Source organism: Solanum dulcamara, chromosome 2 (assembly GCF_947179165.1).
Source record: "Solanum dulcamara chromosome 2, daSolDulc1.2, whole genome shotgun sequence".
Taxonomy (NCBI): Eukaryota; Viridiplantae; Streptophyta; class Magnoliopsida; order Solanales; family Solanaceae; genus Solanum; species Solanum dulcamara.
Window position 1 is genome coordinate 7,975,814 of NC_077238.1, and position 19,497 is coordinate 7,995,310.

The 19,497-nt window shown below is 30.0% G+C and overlaps 2 protein-coding genes across 3 annotated transcripts; both read left to right on the forward strand.

Annotated features, from left to right (window-relative positions):
• The first annotated feature begins 3,688 nt into the window (after window positions 1–3,688).
• On the forward strand, window positions 3,689–5,478 carry LOC129875046 (transcription factor PRE6-like). Its single transcript, XM_055950481.1, has 2 exons — window positions 3,689–3,813; window positions 5,083–5,478. Exons 1-2 carry the CDS (start codon window positions 3,706–3,708, stop codon window positions 5,233–5,235), a joined length of 261 nt encoding a protein of 86 aa, XP_055806456.1. The 5' UTR covers window positions 3,689–3,705; the 3' UTR covers window positions 5,236–5,478.
• An 8,997-nt stretch (window positions 5,479–14,475) lies between these two features.
• LOC129880199 (binding partner of ACD11 1) lies at window positions 14,476–19,006 on the forward strand. Of its 2 annotated transcripts, none has more exons than XM_055954135.1 (5): window positions 14,476–14,601; window positions 15,809–15,940; window positions 16,857–16,932; window positions 18,085–18,198; window positions 18,289–19,006. In XM_055954135.1, the coding sequence occupies exons 2-5, from the start codon at window positions 15,825–15,827 to the stop codon at window positions 18,718–18,720; spliced, it is 738 nt and encodes a 245-aa protein (XP_055810110.1). In that variant the 5' UTR covers window positions 14,476–14,601; window positions 15,809–15,824; the 3' UTR covers window positions 18,721–19,006. The 2 variants fall into 2 exon arrangements, with proteins under 2 accessions (XP_055810110.1, XP_055810111.1); XM_055954136.1 differs by having other exon boundaries at window positions 18,292–19,006.
• The last annotated feature ends 491 nt before the right edge of the window (window positions 19,007–19,497 follow it).

Consider the following 19,497-nt stretch of genomic DNA (forward strand, 5'->3'; position numbering starts at 1 on the left):
CTCATAAACTACATAATTAGACAAACAGCCCAACTTAGTGGAAAATTGAAATTTTAGATTTTCTAGCATTTTATTATTGAAAATGTATATTCACTACCCAATGTACTTTGGATTATAGAGACAAATAGACAATGCATATCGAAATATTAACGTCTAGGTACGTCATAACAGTGTGAGGGAAAAAGAACTTAAGTAATTAAGTGTTATAATTTTAAAAGAAGATTACTAAAGAAAACTAATTAGAGGATGTTGTAGGAAAATGGTAAATTTTTATTATTTTTTTTATAAAAAGTCCTTTTATAGGAATGAAATTATGTGCTCTGTTTTGCTTTCACGAAAAAAAATCGAGAGATGAATTAAAATATTTATTGAATCTATATTTACAATTTCTAATTTGACAGCGATACTTTGATCAATTGAACTATAATTTTAGAAAAATAATATATACAACCTAAATTCAATTTAAATTTGAAGTTGAGCAATATTTAGTTATTGCGAGATTGCACGTCTATCTATATGATCATACTCCCTTGCTCTTATAAAAACCGGCAAAAGGATATATATATATATATATATATATACTTTTTTTTAACATCTCTTCAATTTTAATTTTTCACCATGTTTAAGATCACTCAATTAAAAATGATATTTTGATATATTTTATAGCGTATTTTAAATCAAAATCAGATAAATAAATTAAATTCAAAAAAAAATACACAAAAAAAGTATTGGGAGTGACTAGTCATAACTCTCATATTATCTATCGAGATTAAATTATATACATTATCAGTATAAATTTTTTTATTCTTTCATAATATATACCAGGAATCTCGCCGGGAAAAGGTACAGCATATCCCCATCACGTGCGACATGAAATTTTTACACAAATTTCCTAGTAATATAGTACGTTATTTCATTTCTTCCAATGTAATATCACCGCATCTACATTATAATATATTAGAGGTAAATACTATATATAATTAGCTTTCCTGCTACCAAACAAAAAATAAAATCTTTTGTAAATTCACTTCTATGAACGACTAGATCCTTTTGCTATGACTATTAATCCAACTATTATTCATATCTCACTTCTCTCGTAATCATGCAATAGTTTATGTGTTATTTTATTACTATATGTTGGATCTAGGTCAATTTTTTTTTAATAACAATGATGTTTGGATCAATTTTTTTTTCATATTTTAACTAATTCATTAATTATACACATATTTTTCATTAACATGAATATATATCAAATAATTCTGTTTCATCAAAATTTTAGTAAATAATTATACAAGAAATGTTGATCTTTTATGATTTTCACTCACTTTGCTCAAAAGGGCTTTTTTTTTTATCATTTATACTTTTTGGTCAACATTACCATGCTAAGTCAAGTCAAGCTAGTAGCCTTTAGTATCTAAGCTAGTATAGAGTAAAAATAAGTGAGATGAAGATCTAAGATGTTCAGGAAAATCGTGAAGTTGATTTCAATTTTCAACATAGACACTATTTGAGTAGTTTGTCATGTTAGTAAAATTGACTTGGGGTACTTGTGAGGTAGGTGGGGTACTTAAAGGGCAGAAGTGTAAACAAAATATTGGTTATAGGTTGGATTGGATTAAAAATTTTAATTTAAATCATGTATCCATATCTTACAATTTCATTAAATATGTTCGCATCATAAAACATTAAAATCAATAAATTAAAAAAATTATAAAACTTTAAATACTGACTCCACCTCCTTGAACGAGGATTGTGTTAATTATGAGTTATAGAGAGACTAGAGAAATGTTTCCATTGTAGTTATATTAAAATGACAAGGAGATAATAAGATAACATGGGCTTGCGTGCTACTACTGACACAAACGAGGCCCGCAAAGTTGGCTGATAAACAAGGGCAAAATTATCCCCCTCACTCAACCCAACCCCCTCACAACCCCCTACCCTATGTGTGATTCATGATCACTCCCACTTGACTTTCTAATTTTAAATTTTAAACATCTAATTTGGGAAACACAAGGAGAAGGATGGGTGCAACATATAATACTATCTAAATATTTGAATTGTTAATCGTCGTAACTTATAGTATTTTTTATATGGTTCAAATTTACATTGAATATTAATTATTGAGACTCTTCTACTTTAAATTAAGTCAAATAAATTTAAATAGATTTTTTTAAAAAAATTTAGACTATATGTATGTTTGAATAAGTTGCTTAAATGTCTATTAAAAGTGATAAAGAACAGATCGTGTGCCTGGTTCAACCTCCAAAACTAGCTCAAGAAGTGATCACTGTTCAAACTATATTAAAGAAACTATTCATATCTTAAAAAGGGTTGATGTGAGACTCTTCACGCACCTCCTCATTCCTAAAACTAAACATTTGGTGCGTGACCAATTCTAATATGGGGAGTGGGGGTGGGGAAAAAATGAGAATTGAAATGAATCATGCTCTGATACTATGATAAAATAAATTTTCGGCCAACTGACCCCAAAAACAAGTTCAAAAGGTAAAAATTCTTTCACAAGCCATATTAAAGAGACCACTCATTCCTTAAAGGGCCAATGCGGGACTCTTTACAAAAAGTAAGTTAATATAGAACACAAGTTTTTGTTTTTCCCTCCTTGTACTAAATAAGTGATAAGTTGAAAACCCGCCTACTCCGCATAAAATCAAATTTACCTCGCACTTCATTTATCTAGCCCTGTCATCGTCCTTATTATGAATGTCTTAATACTTGCATTACAAATTAAATTCTTTAAATTTAATTGTACTCACATGGATAGAAATTATGCCTTGAAATGAAAGACAATTATAAATTTGCTTTATCTAGGAACAAGGAAGCTATAAGTAATGCAATTATGAATTTCATGGAGAGTTCGATCCTAGATCAGGATGGACGCTAGCAACATGCTTAACACATGCAAATCAGATGGGAAACAATGTTTCTAGTGGCGGATGGGTGAGTAACGCACAAGAACCTACTCATGGGAATAAAAAAAACGACTGGAAACGACTACTAATACCTTGTAAGCTGAGGGGCAAAAAAAGGAATCCACCCGAGGAGGGGCACATGTCTGATTAACCAGTTAATTGGTAAGGCAAATAACTTACCAAAGCGATGTTCAGTAGTTGGTCCGAGAGGATGATCAGTCACATTGAAATTGATACTCATATTACTCGTGGACTACCATCTGAAACGTGGGCGGATGTAGCTTACGTTTACTAAATTCTATATCGTTTATACGAATCATAAATATATATATGAAAAATATTTTTAATAACTTTAAATATTAATTCTTCACCCTATTTAGTTCAAATCTTGAATCTGTCTAACATCCCGAAATGATATATAGATTTCTCTCCCTCTGTATTTAAAAACAACAATAGCCCACTGCTTTCTCCCATGCACTTGTCTTGTTCACCTCCAACACTCCTTCCTTAGTGTTTTTTTTAATTTTCTCTTCATGGCCTCCTTATCTCTCTGTCCATAATTAACTTGTCTCTTTCTCTCTTCTTCTCTTCTTTTTAAACTCCCTTTCCCACAGAATACTCTCAATTCATTTTCAAGATTCTATCTGACAACTCACTTAATAACTCTTTCTCTCATTTTCTTCTCTGGCCCTTTTGTTCTTTCTTGAGTTTTGATTAATTTCCAATTTTTTTCTCAGTTTCATATATCATCACTACTGACAATATATATATAATGTCAAGCAGAAGATCACGTTCCGGAATAAGCGATGATCAGATCGCTGATCTTGTTTCCAAGTTACAACAACTTATTCCTGAAATACGTAATAGGCGTTCTGGCAAGGTATATATCTTCATCGTTGAACAATTATCTTCTTCTATCTTTGTTTTTTACTTTGCTATATGTTGCAACTTGCAAGTATGTGAATGCATTAATTTCCAAGAAACTTCCCAAAATTTATTTTGTGTGGACTTTAACTTCTTTTCCTTTTAGAGATAAAGTTTGAAGGTGACATTTTCATGGCCACTAGTATAGCCCACAAGCCCTCATTAATTTGATCAATTCAAAATGTCTCTGTCTTGTTCGTTGCCTCGACGCATTCTCTTTTCTCCCTCAATACCCCGTTTTACATAAACCAAGGAGATGAGTCTGAACTGTATTTGATAATATAATCAATAGCTTTCCCAAACAGGAAGGCAAGAAGCTAATAGCCGACATGCTTGTCAGCAGACTTACTTGACCTATTGAATTACCACTATAGGGTTTTTGGCTGCTAATTAACAAGATGATGTGGAGCCCCTTCTCAAAATTTCTAATACCATGTTGCTCCCTCATAATTTTTAACTTTTTTTATTTACAAAAAATATTCCTGATGTGTGATCTTTAGTTTCATTTTTTTTTTCTAAAGATATTAAAATGGAATTAATTATTTTCTTATGTAAGTTAGCATCCCACACCTCATATACAATATACAATAGTATCTTTCTTGAAAGTGACCTATATATATACATGCACCTTTTCCAACATTTAAGATGGTACAAATTATGTTGTTGAGATTTTTTTAAATTGTTGACGTGTTTATGTCGGATTTTTCGAAATGTAGTATTTTTGATCATTTGTTGATATTTTTAACGATTCTGAGTAACATAAGTTGCTGCAACATTAATAACAAACTCAATATATGTACTCATTACGAGAAATATAAGTTTTTTCCTTCGTAAATCAATGAAAAATTTGTGTTATAAAATGTGATTTTTCCATCCATTTTCTATCGAATCAGGCAACCAGCTCACTGAAAAAATACATGGTGAAAAATAGATTCCCATTAAAACAGTGAAAAGTTTTCTAATTTTTTGAAAACACTATTATTTTTTCTTTTCTCATCGATTCAATCAAAATCTTTATGAGAATAAACACTTCAAATTTTTTAGTGGAAAATTTCAACCAAAAAATGATGATTTTTTAGTAGTGAGTTTTACAAGTTGGGTCTGGAGAAAGAAGATGCACGCAGACCTTAGTCTACCTTTGTGTTGATGGTGAGACTACTGGATCATCAAATATTATCTAGTTTCTAACATTCTTTATGTTTTTTTTCCCAATTTAACTAAACAGGTTTCAGCTTCAAAAGTGTTGCAAGAGACTTGCAACTATATAAGGAATTTACACAGAGAAGTGGATGGGTTAAGTGAGAGATTATCACAACTTTTGGAATCAACTGATAGTGATAGTGCTCAAGCTGCCATTATTAGAAGCTTACTTATGTAGCTATAATTAAATAGCTCAACTTCTACTTCATTAAAATTTCTATTATTAATATGCAGCAGTTATTATTAATTAGGGTTTTTTGGCCACTATAGGTCAAAAATAATTTCTATTTTTTGTTTTTCCAATTTTGAATAGTTTTTACTTTATGTTGTATTGTTGTATCCATCTGTTTTAAGAGCTGATGCTTCTTTGATCTCAGCCTTTTTTAAGTATATAAGTATTCGAAATATTTTTATCGTTCGATATAGTGTTGTTTTACTCTGAGTGTTATATATGTTACGCTTTTTTTTTAATTATTTGCTATGACTTAGCTACTGTGTCTTATTAACCGTGGTGTTCTCTTTTTTCAAACGCGTTTTGTTATGATGCATAACTTGAGTCAAGAATATCTTTCGAAAACAATTTGTCTATCTCTACATGGTAAGGATAAGGTCCGCATATATTTGATCATTTCCAAACCCACTAGTGAAAATACATAGGTATGTCATTATTGTTATTGTACAATATCTTTTTTTCTCTCTGATCATTTATTAAGCTATTGCGAGTTGTTGAATAATTGTGTGGTTATTCAATCTAAAAGCTTAACTGTAGAAAAATTATATTTTTATTTGCTTAATATGTATTGTCAAAAATAATATAATTACATGAGAAATGAATGGACTTAATTACACTTAAATATGTATTGTTACAGAAACTACTCTTTTTTTTTATTTGATTTATATAGCATTTTCTAATTACACTAATTAATTAACAACGGAATTAAGGAATTAATTTTATTTACATGTTTAATAATAAGTTATATTCATGATTAACGTTATTTCTGTTAGTTTATTATTGGGGACACATACAACTTTGCTTCAATTTTGATTGTTTAACACATTTGTCATAAATAATATTTCAGTACTTGCAAATAGTACTCGCCAAATATTGAAAATTCGTCTGATGAGTATTTTACATGAAATAATGATTTCACTCTTAAATCTTAAATAAGTTCTTGAAATTTAGAAATATAATACTAGTTTGCTTTAAGTGGTCACACAGAAATATAATTGTAGACATTGAAATTTAGTACGACTTACAATATGAGTCCTATTTTAGTTAGAATTTTACTTTATCCTAAACCCTAATTCATGCTTATATAAAAGTATTATATTTCCTTAAAAAGACATCTTGAATATCCAATAAATTCTTGGGTATTACCATGAAGACGTCATAAATTGTTTTCCTCAAAGAAGTAATCTCGAAAATTCCACAAATTCATGAAATATTCATAAAGAGATCAAAATATGTCAAACTCTTCTTGATAATCAAATACTAAAACAAGATCATTCTAACTAGTTCGAGAAATACGCAACAAATGGCTCTTGAATCACGATGGAGATCAAATCCAAATCATCCTAGTTCGAGAAATACGCCACTAACGGCTCTCAAATGAAGAAGAAAATCCAGAAAGAAAAGAATCAAGGAAACAAACAGATTTGTACCTACATATTTTATCAATAAAATTATGTTTTTTCATATTTTATTTGTAATTGCAATTTATTTTTTATCACTTTAAAATCTATCGCAAACAATAATACTAGATATACATACACTTTTTATTATTAAAAAAACAGGTTTATCTCTTATGAAAGGGATAGGATAGGATGATAATCGTATTTGGTGAGCCTAGTCACTAGTTGTTAATGATTTATAAATCAAGATGAAATTTGAAAATTTTAACCAAAAATATATAAATTGTCCTATCAAATATTAATTGAACCTTGTAGGTCAACCTTTGATGTCACTGATTCTCTTCTTGTAAAATAAATGTCATATTCGTACTAAAATCAAGATATTTCAATTAATCCAAAATCCTTTTCTTTGTTTTATTTTTTTAGCAATCACCTAAGGATCATTATATATATTCCCTTTGGCTTAAAAATAAATAATTACATATTTAGATACAATAGATTTTTGGCTTATTTCTCATCTAGTATTGGGTGGTTAGTCATTACTAGCTTGACATACACTAAGGTCATCTAGTATTAATTGGGTGGCTATATTTTGAATATCCTTAGTTGGCTTCTTTACTAATTGTAATAGAGTTTAACTTATATTCATTGATATAGTAAACAATTTTTTATATTATCATGTTCTTTAAAAAAAAAATATCTATAAGTAATCCTTCATAAAAGTAAAATTTGTAATTTTGAAAATAAGATAATTATTTGCTATAACAGATAAAGTTAATCTAATAGTATAAAAATTATTTATACTGCTAGTGGATGATATTAGTTAAACTCAACATAATATGATGTTGAATATAATGTATGCAACCATATTAGTCAAGTTCAGTTTTTGTTTGTGTTTTCCATTCAATATTTGTTATTCATATCGGAGTTTGATTAATTTGAATTCGTACTGTATCTAACCAATTTGGGAAAAACGCTCCTTATTACAAAAATAATTGATACCCATAATTTAAAACTGGGACTTCTAATTAAGAAATGACCAGTTTCATCGATTACAATTAACACATCTTTTGATGATACCATATTTAGGCAAGTTGCCGACGATAAATATAGAAATTTTCAAAACATGATCTAAAACTGTTTACAAACTTGAAATTTGCGTAAAGGCAGCAACAATACAAAAATTGTGACACACTTTTCTATTTAATCTGATAAAAAAAAATAAGACATTTTTATATTTTGTATTAATTTAACTATAAAATACTTATTTTACCGTTAGTTGCATGATTTGTAGGCACTTGTATATTTATGATCGATTTTAGACCATAATTTTTTTAAAAAAAAATTAATTTTTTTTGTGCCAAATCAAACAATATCACATATTTTAAAACAAGCAAGTATTAATTAGTTACTCGTTTTTGGCTGTTCGTAATTCATAATCTGATAGTGAAACTTTTAGAATTAGCATAAATAAGTTAAAACATTGATATGTCCCTTCTGTTTGTTTGTCCTAATTGTCCACTACTGATATTTCTCCACTTAATTAAAACATCCAAATTTTGGTATTTCCAATTAGTACAATTTAACAAAATGGTTGTAACTTCAAAATGTGGATAATCTGGATCTGGATATATATAGTTGGAACTTGGAAATGTGATTATCCTCTAGAAAGAATGAAAAATGGGGGGGGGGGGGGGGAGAGGTCCATATAAAATAAGAAAATCACTCGATGATGTGGCCCAATAATTAATGAAGTGGCTAGAAAATCATGAAATGATCAAGGGCGGAGCTAGTATATGTATGTTATGGGGTCGGCCAAATTTCAAAATCAGTAATTTAGTTCAAACTATATATTTACCTTAAGAAATTAATTCGTTGAATGTATACAAATTATCAAGTTAGAACTTAGAATTCAACAATAACATTAAAGTACTAAAATCCTCAAACACAATAGATTCAAATTCTAGCTTTGCTTCTACAAGGATCCTAAGTTCAAGTTTCAGCAGAAACAAAAATACTATAGGCAATTTCTCTAAATCTGCCAAAGCGGTAGACATAGTTATTTGATATCTATGCTAGCAAATTTGGACAGAATTATCCTATATTTGTATTGCTATTGTACTAGTGGAAGGTAATGACAACAGAAATCTCACAAAATTAATCAAAATACACGCAACATAACCCAAACCTATGATTATATTTTATGAAATGTACTCAGCTAAACTTTTTCGTGCATTCTTTTTATCTTGAGATTTTCTTCTTGATGTATATAATATAGGGATAATTACAGTAGATGGTCATTCGATCATTTTAATTATCAAAAAACTGGTCATTCGATGTATGAGGTATATTCGGTGTATATTCATATATACTTAATGTATATTTCATGTATAGAATGTATCATAAGGTATATTTAGAAAATAGCTCATATATAAGTATCTATATTGTATAGTCAGTGTAAACTTTCTATGACTTTTGCAAGCTATATTGTATAGTCACTGTATATTTTCTATGATTTTTGGCTATTTTTTTTATGTAAATAAAACATGGCTGCATTTGTTGTAAACTAATTAGTTTATAGTAAATATTTGAAATTGTCCCTATAATATATACGCCAAATATACGTATACATACTTTCCCTTTGTCTTTTGCTGTGCAAATATTCATCTTTAATTTTTGCTCAAAGACTCTACTAGAAATACTGCTTTTAATTTGGCTTGGTCAACATAGACAGTCATCTTATTTACATTGTCAGTTAATTTATTACAATTTTCTTAGATAAAGTACTAATAGATGCTCTAGTACATATTTATCTATATGTACTTGTGTTGGATTGTCAAAACATTGCTAAGAGAAATTGCAACATGTTAGGTGGTCGATGTCCCTACAACTTCAAATAGTACATATTCTCCTGCCTCGAACTCCAACTATATGTGCTTGAACTCCAATCTTCCTCAGCTTCTTATAAGCAAGGGTGGATCTGGGCCGTGGGCGTGGTAGGAACGGGCTTCCCAATTCCCAAGAAGCCAATCCAGGCTGGTGTCAATAAAGAAAACAATCCTAATTTTGTGTTGGCTTTAACAAATTATTGAGTTATGAGTGAAAAAAAAAGAAAGACAAATATAAAAACTTAGATTGAGAATGTAATTAAGAATGAAAATATTTTTATCTACCTTTTTACCAACCATTTTTGGTTGGCTGGTATATGATATGATCTACATCTAAATCAACATATATATATATAGGTGCGCCTAGAGATAAGAGATTCAATGTTGAATCTAGCATACATGCTTAATTCCCAAAGTTTGAGGACACTGAAAGACCAAACAATCATGTTCAGTTTCTTTAAGGAAGGTCTACAAGACAAGTTGACATTGTTTTCAATAAATTTTATAGTGATGTAAAATAAGTTGTAATTACGAATAAAATATGAAGAAACATAATTTTTTTGATAAAATATGTGGGTACAAATCTGTTTGTTCCCTTGATTCTTCTTTCTGGATTTTTTCCTTGATTTGAGAGTCGTTAGTGGCGTATTTGTCTAACTAGGATAATTTGGATTTGATCTCCATCGTGATTCGAGGGCCGTTAGTGGCGTATTTCTCGAACTAGCTAGGATGATTTGAACTTGATCTTCATGAAATGATTTGTGTATCTTCTTGAAGTATTTGATTATCAAGAAGAGTTTAGCATATTTTGATTTCTTAATAAATATTTCATGAATTTGTGGAATTTTCAAAATGTCTTTTTCAAGGGAACACAATGTCTTTTATATAGACATGAATTAGGGTTTAGGTTAAAATAACCTCTAAAAAATCCATACTGAAATAGGACTTATCTTGTAAAATCCTACAAAATTTCAATATCTACAGACATGTACACTTAATTAGTGTATACCTTTTTAAGCATACTCTAGGACATCAAATGGAGGATACAAGAATTGAGAAAACCTTGCGTACGTTGCAACTAGAGAGAATGATCACTAAATATAAATTTTATTTAGTGAGAGCTTGGTTGTGGATGGTATTAGAAGATATAGTGGTAGGTCAAAGAAGTATTGAAAAAAGGTGATTAGACGGAATATGACGACATAACTTCAACTTATCGAAGATATGACCTTAGATAGAAGATTATATAGAGGACACAGATTAAAGTAGAAGCTTAGTAGTTAGTTGTGTGTTGTCTCGCTTATTCTTCCATTCTAGTAGTCGTAGTATTTGTAGTTTATTGTTTCTTCGATTTCTATTACTATTTATTTTTCTTGTACCTCAATTATTGTATATATTATATTGTTATAGTTATTGTTTATTTTTTAGAATACGTTGTCATGCCTTGTTAGTATTTTACCTTAGTTTTCTTCACCTATATTACTATCAAAAATAATCTTTTTATCTCTCATATTACTATAAAAAATAATCTCTCTATCTTCTAAATTAGGGGTAAAAACTGTTACAGTGCTATGGATTGTTATTTCATCTTCACAAGAATTTGGACAATGACATGATTGCTAATAAAACGTTCATTTTTGTGTAATTCTTATGAAAATCATGGAGTTCTAAGATTATTCCTAACATTGAAATAACAAAATATTTTGTGGAGCGTAAGTTAATATTTTTGCGATAAGCATGTCATAAAAGGCATAACAAGTATTGCACAACTTTATTTCTAAGATTGTCAACTGAAGTAAGAATTGAGTTTCAAAACCCACAAGAGGTATGTCATGCTACATAATTTAATTCCTATCGAATTAGTGTTGAGAGAGATAAAAGTTTATTTTCAGAAATACAACTTATTTTTTACAAAATTTATATTGAGCGAGTCAAAAGTTTTCTAAACTTTGAGCGAATTAAGTCATAGAAATATTTCACGTACAATTTATACCACATAAATTAATTCCTACCAAATTTATGTCGAATGAAATAATAAAAATTCTCTAAGCTAAGGCCGAGCGAATTATTTCATATATAAAAGTACTTTAATAATACAAAAATTTTCATTAAATAAATAACATAACTAAAAATTAAAAATAATTATATTTAATTATAAAAATTAAAAACCACCCAAAATAGGGCAATCTGTGCGAAAACTTGTTACTCATGTGTCCTTTTTACTTATTTGAGAAAATACATAAAAGTTATGGGGTCTATTAACCCATGAAACTATTTTCAACCATTATAAATATATTATTTTAACCCGTTTTTTCAGCAACTGTGTTATCATGTTTAACAAGTACATGAATGAGTAGAATTCACAATCTATTAGATTCTAGGAATTCAAAACTTTGTTCTTCTCATTTTTCCACTTTCACCTTTAAATTTTCAGTAAGATACAGCAGACTCTTCAACCTTAAAACACTCAAATATACTTGTAGCCGGTATGTACGCACATGCATACACCCACTTGCCTTATTTGGTTGAAAGTTGAATTTTTTTCATCTGGGTATTCATATAGATGTGCAGATTCACATATCCACTTGTCTTATTTGGTTAAAAATTGATTTTTTTCATCTGGGCATTCGTATAGATTTGCATATTCACACACCCACTAACCCTTTTTGGTTTGATTTGACTAAAAGTTGGATCTTTTTATGAAAATTTTGTATTATTGGTTGTTTGATTAATAGTTCATATTAATCTTTTTATCTGTGTATACATATGAATGTGCATATTCACACTCTTTCACGAACTTTCCAACCATCGCCTCTACCCCGTCGCAATAATTTGTTTGGTACTTTTTATAATTAAAAGAAATGGTCGAAAATGGAGTCATTCAGATGAGAAAGAAGAGAGAAAATACAGACAAAAATGATATCATTCTAGTAGGAAGAAGAGAGAAGATAGAGGCAAAAATAATTGAAAAAAGTGAAATAAATAAATAAAGTACACGTGTAAACTTTTACAGATCTGACAGGCGCATGCACATCACGCTAGATTGTGTGACTAATTTTATAGTACTTTCGAAGATGATATTAATTACACTTTAAATAAGAATAGATTTATAATAGGTTATTACAATAATTTAAGCATGTAAATAATTTTTTAAGATAACTTCAAATATGAATTTATGTTTTTTCCCTTTTAGCAGCTCTTTATGTTTTAGGATAAGAAATGTAGTTTGTTTGAATTCTGCCAGCGTAATGATAGATGGTGGCCGGTGGGGTAATCAAATTTGTGTTTTTTTGAAGTGTGTGTTTCATATTTACAAAAAAGAAAAAAAAGAACAGAATGTGTTTGAACTAAAAAATTAAAAAATAATTATTGCAGAGTAAATCAATTACTCTATCCTTTGCAACTTATATTTAATAGATATTAGAAAATACGCATAATTTGTTTTTAAAAAAATTTTGAGCCGCATGATTCTAATAAAAACACCTTTATTTTTTGTTTAATTACTCAACTGAAACAACTCATAATATAAGTGTTTAAATAAAATTTACTAACAAATTTTACAACAAAAAAAATAATAAGTAATTTTTTTAAAAAAATATTGAAGGAAAGAAAAATAATAAGTAAAGATTAAAAAATATGTATATGTAAAGAAGAAAATAACATTTTTTTTTCACAATTTAATTTGAGATTATTAAATAGTTATTCTCTTAGTTATAATGCATTCTTATTTGTTTTCAATCCTGGTATATTTTCAAATATATATGTATCAAATTTTTGTATAATATATTATTTGTCATTAATCAAAATGTTATATGATGATTGCATGTATATATTTATGTATTTTTCTTTTAATTTTGTAAAGTTTATATTATTAACTACTTTACATTAAAAAATAATGACATTATATTTTTATTAAATCAATGTAATATGTTCAAACAAACAATCTCACAATTTAATTTTTAAAATTATAAAAGGGAGTTTGATCCTGCTTTGATATTTAAGGGCATTTGATCGTTAAGAATCTAGGACCAGACACTTATTTATCGACATATCTGCTTTTAAATGAAGATATTAATGAAATTTTGGTGTTTTTTTCATTTTAATGTATTTATCTCATTTTTTTTAGATTTTATATATTTAAAAAATATGTAAAAAATACTATAAATTATGATAATTAAAAACTGAAAAAATTAATAGACATAAAAATTCAATTGACTTTTGAAATTCTACCGATATCATAAAAATTGGAACAAAGAAAATGACATGTGAAGTAAAAGTATTATAAGAGCCCGTTTGGATGGACTTAAAAAAAGTAACTTTTATGTATAAAGTGCTTTTAGAACTTTAAAGTGCTGAAAGTTATTTTTATAAATAAGCAGTTGAGTGTTTGGATAAAAGTGCTTATGATGTGAATTTTAGGGTTAAAAGAATAAAAAAAGGTAGTTTGAGAATTTAGTTAAAATATAAAGTATATAAAAGTAATTTCCATGGTCAAAGAAAATGATTTTAAGCACTTTGGAAAAAAAAGGTTAGGAATCCTAACTTTTCATTTCTGACTGACTTTAAGAACTTTATGGCTTAAAGTCAGCATTAGGCAAACATGTCCAAAAGCTAAAAAGGGGCTTTAAGTTGATTTTGACCAACTTAAAGCCAATCCAAACGGGCTCTAAATTTCAATAATTAACTATTTAAAAATTATATAAAAATTTAGATGACTTTTCAAATTCTATCTGCATAGAGAGTAATAGGAATTGAGCTCGTTCTGATATGGGCTTATGTATCTAATAATTCTTTAGAAAAATATCCATGCATATAAAACTGATCTCAATTTAATTGAATTTCAATACAAAACACGAGTTAAACTTAAAAAGAAAAAAATATAAATTGAAGAAGTTGATTAACCTGTAAGCGTGGCACGCACCAACAAAAGATACTTCATATATACGCTACCGAACACAAAGGAACTTCCCTTTCAGTTTTATACCGACTCTTTTCTCTCACACTTTCATCTCAACCCACACAAGGTATGTCTGAATTATTCATCAACTTTGATTTCTACCTTTTTTTTTGTTCTTCAGTAAATTGTGTGATTTTCTTCGCTGAGGAAAAAAAAAAGAAGTAAAATTGGAGTGTTTATTAGTTTGATTGTTTTTTTTTTTTTGCTGAATTATTGTTCGATTTGCAGAAATCGCATCATTACATTCATAATTATGCTGTTTAGATCAGTTATGGTTGGGTAATTGGAAATTACGGTTCTGAATTGTTGGTAGTTTAAGCATTATAGTTGTTCGCTATTAAGAAAAAACATAAGATCTTTCTGGGTTTTAATAGTTAGGGTTTGAAGCTGTTCCTGTTAACTATAGTGTAAATTCTGAAAGGAATTGAAACTGAACTAATGTGGTGAAACAAAATCAAAATTTGTTATGTTAACTTCTCAAATAAAAGAAGAAGAAGTTAAGATTGGGGGTATGTTTGGTAAAAAGAAAAATGTTTTCTTAGAAAGAAAGTGAGTTTCTTACGTGTTTGATAAGTAAGCAGGAGATCATAGGTTCAAGTCGTGGAAATAGACTCTTGCATAAATGCAGGTTAAGGCTGCGCGTAGTAAACCCTTGTGGTACAGTCCTTCCTGGGTGCTGAATTAGTGAACCGGGCTGCCTTTGATAAGTAAGAAAGAAAATACTATACTAAAAGCATTTATATGTAATTTGGGTGTTACTGTGTGGAGGAAGAAATGGTGAGTTTGTTTTTTGAACATGCTGGTAGTCTATTTATTGGTTTCTAGATTTAGACTCTTTTATCAATCAGTCTTAACATATTGTTGACTTGTTAAAAATCTGTTGTATTTTCTCTATTTGGGATTTTTTTGACTGCTCGATCCTTGGTACTTTTGTTTTCTTCAGCCAGTTGGATATGTTTAAAAGCATCGAAGTTGGAATTTGGTGTTAACCTTTTCCTATTTCTCAGACCCAGATTCTGTTACATAGTGTAGTGTGATTTCTTCTTTTGTGTATTATTAGATTTGCAAGCTTCTTGTAAGATGACTAGATGCGTGAATGAAATTAATTTCTTCCTTTTTTTGGTGTTTATGGTTATACTCTTATCATGCATATATCACAAATTTATGCAGGCCTGAAAGTTTGGGTTCCAATGTAGTTGGTGGCCTAAATTGTACAACCTTCGCTTTATCTGATGTCTAATTGCTTTGCTTTTGGTAATTTATCCATAAAACAGAGTTAAATAAGCAGATATGAATCCAGGAGGTTATACAGCAGAAGTTATAGGTCTTTCCCCTGCTGCTACTGAGAAGGATGTTCAGGAGTTTTTTGGTTTCTGTGGGGCAATTGAACATGTTGAGATTGTCAGGTGGGTTTAATATCTGGGATTACATTACAATTTTATTAATCATACCCTCTATATTTCTGTGTTGATGATTTGGAGTGAAAAGAAAGGAAAATTGGGTAGAGCAATATATTTTGAACTCCGAAAAAAATATATCTATCTTTAATTCTTTGTTGTTCTTTTGTTTCAATTCCTTCCAATTCCTCAAGTTCAGACCCATCCCTCAATGTTATTGTACATATACTATAAATGATTATCTTTCGTATTATTCTTATATTGAAATGTGAATGATAAACAAGTTTTGCTGCCACTAACTTTTGGTTTGTTATTATCCTGTTCCCTGTTTTTGATCTCTTCTGAAATGTTTGTATGTTATTGTAGAGAAAGTATGCCATATTTGGGTTGGAACGACAAGGGGTTTGGTTGTCGGTCATATGCATCTATGTCTCTTTATAATTTGGTCTTGTCTGTGACATGAATTATTTGATTTCTGGGAAAACTGGAGCTCTAATTCACATAGTTTATTCTGAGAATTCGTGATTGTTGCAATATCCTCTAGCAAATAAAGAGCTGCAAAAATTTCACTTATGATACTCATTTTTTACTTTTTTTGCCCTTCCAAAGTACAATAATAGCTGTTTACAGAGTCTTTTCTTTATCGACCCCTATTTCAATTGAAATTGGAAGAAATCATTGTGGAGCTCGGAGCTCCACTAGTCTCTTATGTGCACGAGAAAAAGCTCCATCCAACTGTTTACAAATGACTCTGGCCATCAACATTACTATTTCAGTTGTTATTCTACTGATGATCAATCATGTAATTGAGGAACTTTCTCAGTCTCACAACATACAGAATGTATTTCATTCCTTCTTTTTGCATCAGTTACTGGCTATAAAATATTTGTAGCTGATTGACTGATGCTTGTGGTTGAGAATGCAGAGCTGGAGAACATGCAAGTACAGCCTATGTGACGTTTAGAAATCCTCATGCATTGGAAACGGCTTGCTTACTGAGTGTAAGTTCCTTCAGATTGCTTATTGATCTAGTGTACTACATAGTAAATAAGGTTTAGGACTCAGAATTAGCAGCCTACAATTGTATTCCCCCTTCAATTCGACAGTCGCTAATTCTGGTTATATGTGGTGTATAACTGAGTGCATTCTATGTCACTTTCTTTGTGTTTTTTTCATAGTGTTTGAATGCAATATAGTTTTATTCCCCAGATGTTGTGCTGATACTACATTATTTTAAAAAATGACACCACTTCGGGACACTGTTGTTCGCATTTTATCTAATGTGAGCAAAGGGGTAATGAGGTGTTTTACAAATGCCAACTTAACTGTTATTTATGCTCATCACTTATATGTTTCTAGTTCAGAGGATAAACAATTAGCTTCTTCTGAGGAGATCTTACGTGATACAAGAGAGAAATAATGATTGGGAATACTCTAAATTAACCTCACAAATTATACTCTTATAATTAACTGTGCAGGTGATAATATTGACAATAAACAATTAGCTTCTTCTAAGGAGTTATTGCGTGGCACAACAGAATGAAATAATGACTGACTAGGAATAGTCTGAATTAACCTGACAAAATAACTATCTAAGTGATAACAGTGATACTGTAAATCAAACCATCACTATCGTCATTACTAAGTGATACTGTAAATCAAACCATCACTATCGTCATTACTAAGTATGTGCTTTGAGAGTGACGGCAAGTCCTCAATTTTGATGTGAGAGTTCGATATAGATATTGTTGGACAAATAATTAGGCACCCTTCCATCTGTCACAACAATGCAAAACTTTTCTCTTCTCAAGCTGTTTTCATAGAGCTTGAAGAAGTGTTGGTGTTGCTCTAGGAGATATTATTTTATTTCTCTCTCTGGCTACACTTGGTCAAAATGCTATTCTTATTTTGCAATAATTGGATGTCCTTTTCTCCTTCTCATGATTTTGCTTGGTCTAATATCAAAGTAATGAACTATATGCAATCTCTTAGTATGATTTTGATTCTGTTGTTTTCTACATGCACTTAGATTCAGTTGCATTAAAATATAATTTATTGCTGAGATGTAAGTTCTATTTTTTGCACCAAACTAATTTTTTCTGAAGATGTATGCTTTTATTGAATAATTCGCAGTTACGACTAACTTCTTTCAGGGAGCTACCATTTTGGATCAACGTGTATGCATAACCAGCTGGGGTCACTATCAAGATGAATTTGATTATTGGAATCATTCATCATGGAAACCTCAAGAAGAAAGTCATTCAAGTGTATGTTCTTCTCCCTCCTGCTTTGTTATCTACTCATTTCTGTATGAATGGTGAGGTGTGTATTTCTAATGAGTGGATTTATATTTCCAGCAGGACTCCCAAGGACACTATTTTGTTTCTTCGGCTGGGGAGGCTGCAACATTGACTCAAGATGTGGTTAAAATCATGCTATCTCAAGGGTATGTTCTTGGAAAAGGTGCATTGGGAAAAGCCAAAGCTTTTGACGAATCTCATGGGCTGTCAGCAACTGCAGTCTCCAAGGTTGCTGATTTAAGTGAGAGATTTGGCCTCACCGATAAGTTCTGTGCTGGTGTTGAAGTGGCCAGGTCCGTGGATCAGAGGTATCACATAACGGATACCACCAGATCAGCTGTGTCAGCTACAGGTAGGACTGCCATCTCTGCTGCAACTGCTGTTGTCAACAGTGACTACTTTTCCAAGGGAGCTCTTTGGATGTCTGGTGCACTAAGTAAAGCGGCTCAAGCTGCAGCTGATTTGGGTAGCCGAGGCATTAACAAATAAGTAGGTTCGAGCAATTGCCATGCAGCCTGGCGTCCTTTATATATGAGAATGGTACTAGTTGATGTAGTTTCCTAGTGTATATACGTTTACAACTTTTTATTGGCATGGTACTAGTCCTATGGGTTGTGTTGTCTAAAGTCGTTAATTAAATGGATTGGCGAAATGGTGTTTGATTCATCTGGAATCGGACTAGTGTTTCCTTTACACTGTTTGGATATCAGGTCGATGTTGTAAACAACAGATAGTACGAGATTACGCGTTGAGTAGAAATTTCCTTTTCAGTCAACTTCTCTTTTCTTTTGCTGGACTTGCAATATGCAATTGTGCTAAAATGGTCAAAAGAGGCTTTGTAAAGATTGACTTGTTTGAAGCTTCCCTCAAAATACAAATTTAAAGATGGGAAAAGTGCCAAAAATATCTTACTACTATCCGAAAAAGTTTAAATATATCTATCATTTATTTATTGTCAGTTAATCTTTTTGATCCGTTTTTACTCTTAAAAGTAGTTTTTTATTTTTTAATTATTACATAACATTTTTTTATTGTCAGTTAATCTTTTTGATCCATTTTTACTCTTAAAATTAACAGTTTTTTATTTTTTAATTATTACATAACATTTTTTTATTGGAGAAATTTAAATTTCAACCCATCTCTTTTTTCTTACCCTCCCCGACCCATATCCATAGCCCCCACTAATTAAAAGACCCATTACAAATAAAAGATAATTGATCCATCTACAACCTGAGTTTTCGGACCATCATCTGCAACCTTCTCAAC

Excerpts from the sequence above, each read along its gene's own strand:
- LOC129880199 (XM_055954135.1), top strand. The coding sequence starts at position 15,825 with ATGAATCCAGGAGGTTATACAGCAGAAGTTATAGGTCTTTCCCCTGCT. Across the intron at positions 15,941-16,856 it reads GAACATGTTGAGATTGTCAG|AGCTGGAGAACATGCAAGTA; the intron begins GTGGGTTTAATA and ends TTGAGAATGCAG. Across the intron at positions 16,933-18,084 it reads AAACGGCTTGCTTACTGAGT|GGAGCTACCATTTTGGATCA; the intron begins GTAAGTTCCTTC and ends AACTTCTTTCAG.
- LOC129875046 (XM_055950481.1), top strand. The coding sequence starts at position 3,706 with ATGTCAAGCAGAAGATCACGTTCCGGAATAAGCGATGATCAGATCGCT. Across the intron at positions 3,814-5,082 it reads GTAATAGGCGTTCTGGCAAG|GTTTCAGCTTCAAAAGTGTT; the intron begins GTATATATCTTC and ends TTAACTAAACAG.